General features: G+C 41.2%; 1 protein-coding gene across 2 annotated transcripts; it reads left to right on the top strand.

Moving 5' to 3' along the window:
- Positions 1–2,419: 2,419 nt before the first annotated feature.
- LOC116379297 (MKRN2 opposite strand protein) lies at positions 2,420–4,837 on the top strand. 2 transcript variants are annotated; one of them, XM_031841238.1, is made up of 4 exons: positions 2,420–3,130; positions 3,360–3,409; positions 3,719–3,887; positions 4,565–4,837. In XM_031841238.1, exons 1-4 carry the CDS (start codon positions 2,928–2,930, stop codon positions 4,806–4,808), a joined length of 666 nt encoding a protein of 221 aa, XP_031697098.1. In that variant the 5' UTR covers positions 2,420–2,927; the 3' UTR covers positions 4,809–4,837. The 2 variants fall into 2 exon arrangements, with proteins under 2 accessions (XP_031697098.1, XP_031697097.1); XM_031841237.1 differs by lacking the exon at positions 4,565–4,837 and having other exon boundaries at positions 3,719–4,182.
- The last annotated feature ends 12 nt before the right edge of the window (positions 4,838–4,849 follow it).

Genomic DNA, 4,849 nt, shown 5'->3' with positions numbered 1-4,849 from the left:
CACACCTTAAGAATAAACTGAGTTAGATGGTTAAGTGTCTTGTTTACCACTTTATAGAGGACTTCTGTCATGGCTATACTTATATTTATGTTACTTATATTATATTAAAGTTTTCCGTTTTTAATAGAACAGTTTCATTAGTTCATTCATGTTATTGATAATAAATAAACAGAGACGCAAACGGGAGCTACTCGAAGACAAAGACATCTGAGGGCTGCAATTAATTATTGTTTTCATAATAATGCAGATTCTTTTCTGCATTCATTGATTAATATCATTATTTATATATATATATATATATATATATATATATATATATATATATATATGAGAGTATATATATTTGTGTATACATTTGTGTGTGTTAACTCTGATAATCAGAACCATCACCATCACCGTTAAATCCCGGTTTCCTGTCTGGTTTGCTCACGTGTGACCTTAACTGTTACCAGACTGTGTTACAGTCTCGGTGTTTCTAATATTTTGTCCACCCCTATTGTAGTACCCGGATGAGACGGCCCAGGTGCGTTAAACAGGTAATGTTTGTCAATCTGAGTGAGTTTTCATTTCTAACGGAACACAAGCTAACAGCTAACAGCTAAAAACATTAGCGCGAGGCTAACGCGTCCGCCGTCATCGCAGAGAGACACAGAGCGCGAGACCGACGGGCAGACAGGTAACAGACTCACAGACGGGTGGCTGACAGAGCGACAGACTCACCTGCAGGTCACCTGTTTGGTGCTCATCTTTCTCGCGGGGCTTTAGCTGCTACGGCTGCTTCCAAGTGGTCGCGTTGGTGTTCCCTTCAAACACCACCGACTGACACCCGCGGTCACAGCAGGAAGGTTCCTTCTTCTTCTTTCTTCTTCTTTGTTGCGGTTTAGTGTCGGTTGGCAAACAATGAATTGGTGCATTACCGCCACCGACTGGTATGGAGTGTATATCAGGATGTCTAGTACTTATATAGTTTAATAAAAAAAATTATAATAATAAAACATTTAAAAATTTTAAAATGTAAATAGAAGTAAAAAATTAAAAAAAATTAAATTTAGAAATTTAGAAATTTAGAAATTTAGAAATTTAGAAATTTTAAAATTTAGAAATTTAAAGCTTTAAAAATGTAAACATTTTACAATTTAAAAATTTAGAAATTTAAAGATTTAAAGATTTAAAAATTTAAAAATTTAAAAATTTAAAAAATGTAAAACAATATGTAAAACAATATTTAAAAAATTAGATTTTTAATTATCAAGTTAAGTCCTCTATAAAGTAGTAAACAAGACACTTAACCATCTAACTCAGTTTATTCTTAAGGTGTGTCTGTGACACACATCCAGCAATAATTAACCCACTTCTTTAAACATATATATATATACTGACCAAGTTTGTCATTAATCCAACTTTGATCTATCCTTTTTGGTCAAGTCAATTTTAGTCTTGCCAAGGAGATTTCTCTTTTGTTCTAACTATCAAGTTGTTCAACATGACACCCATGTCTATAATGCATTTTAAACATATACTTAAAATACGTTATAATCTGCTTATAGCACTATATAATCATAGTTTTACGCCCTTCTAAATGTCCATAATGCTTTACAACAGTTATGAATTACTCTAAGTGGTCATTGTTTGCTTTGAGTAGAGTAAACAAATATTTTACAACCTTTTGTGTGTTCAAATTCAATGATATTTTTTCCCCACTTTGCTTAAGTCTGTTGTCTTTTATTTCTTTATTTATGAAATCAGTGTCAAATGTTTCAGAGGGCTAAAATTACACTTTCTGAGAAAAACAGTTTAATTATCTGTCAAAATCATCAGAAAGGTATTATATTATCATTAACAAATGTTATAAGAATATTGTCCAGGACATTTTATAAAACTATTGGTCAAGTCATTACAAGTTTTGGTTTTATAACTTTTTTCAATCAGGTTAAAAGCAAATTTTCTTAAATGTTTTGGGGAATTGTGAGTTTGACCATTCAAGGCCTTAAAAAAACAAGCAGGAGACGTCTTCAGATTACAACAGACCTGAGCATACAGAACACACTCACACACATACACGCACGCACACACACACACATACACACACACGCAAACACAGACACACACACACACATACACACACCGGTGAGATGGAAAACTTGTTGACCTACATTCAGTCTGTTGAAACCAATCAGATCGCAGGGCCGTTAAAGTTGCATTAAGGCTTTTATTTTGAAGGTGACTCTGGTTCGTACAGTTTCCAGTCTGAAGGTCAACTGTTCAGACTGCAGCAGGTACACAGGTGAGCCGGGTCACATGACAGCACCTGTAACCTGATAGGACGAGTCCGGGCAGTGACGACATCTGATAGGCTGTAACCATATAGCAACCAGGTGTGACACGAAGGAAGGGAAGAAGAAGAAACGGACGACTGACAGACAAGAGGAGCAGAGAAGAAGAAAACATGTCAACATATACAGTGAGAAGAGGTGAAGAAAGGAGGAACAGAAGATCTGAGGAGTAAAAGGAAGAGTGGGGGAGTAAAAAGAGGAGGTGAGGTGATAAAGACGGATTGAAGGAGTTAAAGGAGGACTGGAGGAGTAAAAAGAAGAGTTGAGGTGATAAAAAAGGAGGTGAGGAGTTAAAGGAAGAGTTGATGAGTATAAGGAAGACTGGAGGAGTGAAAAGAGGAGGTGAGGAGTTAAAGAAGGACTTAACGAGTTAAAGGAGGACTGGAGGAGTGAAAGAAGGACTGGAGAAATAAAGAAGGACTGGAGGAGTTAAAGACAAACTGGAGGAGTAAAGGGAAGAAGTGAGGAGTAAAAAGAACGACTAGTAAAAGAAGGACTTAATGAGTTAAAGGAGGAGGTGAGGAGATAAAAAAAGGACTTAACGAGTTAAAGGAGGACTGGAGGAGTAAAAGAAGGAGGTGAGGATTTGAAGAGATGGATCTCAATGTGATCCGACTGAGTCACTGTCAGAAGGAGATCTTCTGTTTCTCGGTGCCGGAGGAGTGTCCTAGCTGTGGAGAGGAGCTGAGGGGGAGCAGACTGCAGGAGGCACCGGTCAGTCTCCCCTCCCCCCTCAGCAACGCACACAAGACCTCCAGCTGCCTGCTGGTCGCACCTGCACACGACAATCACAGCAGGTAAGTACACACAGGTGTACACACAACATGTAAGTACACATACACACAACATGTAAGTATACACAGGTATACACACAGAGCAGGTTAGTACACACAGGTATACACAAACAACAGGTACACACACAAAAGGTAGATACACGCAGTTATACACACAGACAACAGGTAGATACAGACAGGTAAATACCAGTTGAGACCAGTATAACCAGTGTGTAATGTGTTGTTTCCTCAGAGAGTTTGATGGGACATCAGATCTGCATACTGGTATCTCCAACACTTCAGGTAAGACTCAGGGGTCAGAGGTCAGACTCTCCTGCTACAGTCATGTCTGTCTGTCTGTCTGTCCACATGTCTGTCTGTCTAACTGTCTGTCTCGCTGTTAGTCCACCACTGTGCTCCAGACTGAGTTATCTCAACTACTGTTGGATGGACTGATTAATGTGGTTCATCGTTCATGTTCCCCTGAGGATGAACTGTAATACCGTTGTTGATCCTCTGACTCGTCATGTAGCGCCACCATCAGGTCAACATGTTAATGTGTGTGTGTGTGTGTTTGTGTGTGTGTGTGTGTGTGTGTGTGTGTGTGTGTAGGAGTTGTGTATAACTACACTCATGGAGGAGTTGGTAGAGACCAGACTGGGTGGGAGCGCTGCGTCAGCATTCCTCTGGTCCGACCCGACATGTTCCACCTGCTGGCTCAGTGGGACCAGTACCTGGACCGCTTCTCTGACGGGCCCATGTGGGACCCGGCCTGGCACAGGTACACCTCACACCTGTCTCTCTCTCTCGATCGACCCTGTACACCTGTCAGTCTCTCACTGTCTCTCTCCATCTGTCATCTCTCTCTCTCTCTCACCTTTACCCTGTCCACCTGTCTGTCTCTCTCTCCACCTTTCAGTCTCTCATGTACGACAAAGGGTACCATAACTGCTTCACTTTCTGTCTTTGGTTCATTAATGTCTTGTCCACCTGTCTGTCTGTCTCTCTCACTTTCTCCCCTGTCTGTCTCTCCCCACCTGTCGGTCTCTCAGGTTTGATGAGGAGTACCGTAAATACTTCACTATCTGTCTTTGGTTCATTAACAGTTTTTCTCCCCTGTCCATCTATCTGTCTTTCCACATGTCTATCTCTCTGTCTGTCTCCCTCTCGTCTTTGTCCACCTATCTGTCTGTCTCTCTACACTGTCATAGTACCCCTGTCTTTCTCTCTCTACCCTATCCACCTGTCTGTCTCTCAGGTTTGATAAGGAGCACCATAACTGCTTCACTTTCTGTCTTCAGTTCATTAACAGTGTCTCTCCTTTGTCCCCCTCTCTCTCTCTCTCTCTCTCTCTCTCTCTCCCTCGACCCTGTGCACCTGATTGTTTATGTCTCTCTTTCTCTCCTGTCCACCTGTCTGTCTCTAACTCTCTCTCCTGTCCACCTGTCTGTCCCTCAGGTTCGATGAGGAGCACCATAACTGCTTCACTTTCTGTCTTCAGTTCATTAACAGTGTCCTGGCAGCAGAGGGGCGGAGCTCCCTGAGCAGAGAGACCTTCACTCACAGCTTCATCCTGCCGAGGATAAGGAGGGTCACCAAATACATCACGCTGTACCAACACATAAAGAAACATCGGTACTACATGGTGGACAGAGAGGAGGACAGACAGGAAGACACACCAGATAAACCAGGCTTATTCTAGTCTGTTTTAAGAAGGAGGGTTAAACAAATCTCCACCGTCGG

This window comes from Anarrhichthys ocellatus, unplaced genomic scaffold (genome assembly GCF_004355925.1).
Source record: "Anarrhichthys ocellatus isolate YVR2014 unplaced genomic scaffold, GSC_Weel_1.0 scaffold4064, whole genome shotgun sequence".
Taxonomy (NCBI): domain Eukaryota; kingdom Metazoa; phylum Chordata; class Actinopteri; order Perciformes; family Anarhichadidae; genus Anarrhichthys; species Anarrhichthys ocellatus.
This window is presented reverse-complemented; position numbering and strand designations above follow the sequence as displayed.

What these genes read in the sequence shown, in the direction of transcription:
- LOC116379297 (XM_031841237.1), top strand. Translation starts at nt 2,928, where the DNA reads ATGGATCTCAATGTGATCCGACTGAGTCACTGTCAGAAGGAGATCTTC. An exon ending in GCACACGACAATCACAGCAG is followed by an intron (nt 3,131 to 3,359) that starts GTAAGTACACAC and finishes TTGTTTCCTCAG; the next exon opens with AGAGTTTGATGGGACATCAG. An exon ending in TGGTATCTCCAACACTTCAG is followed by an intron (nt 3,410 to 3,718) that starts GTAAGACTCAGG and finishes GTGTGTGTGTAG; the next exon opens with GAGTTGTGTATAACTACACT.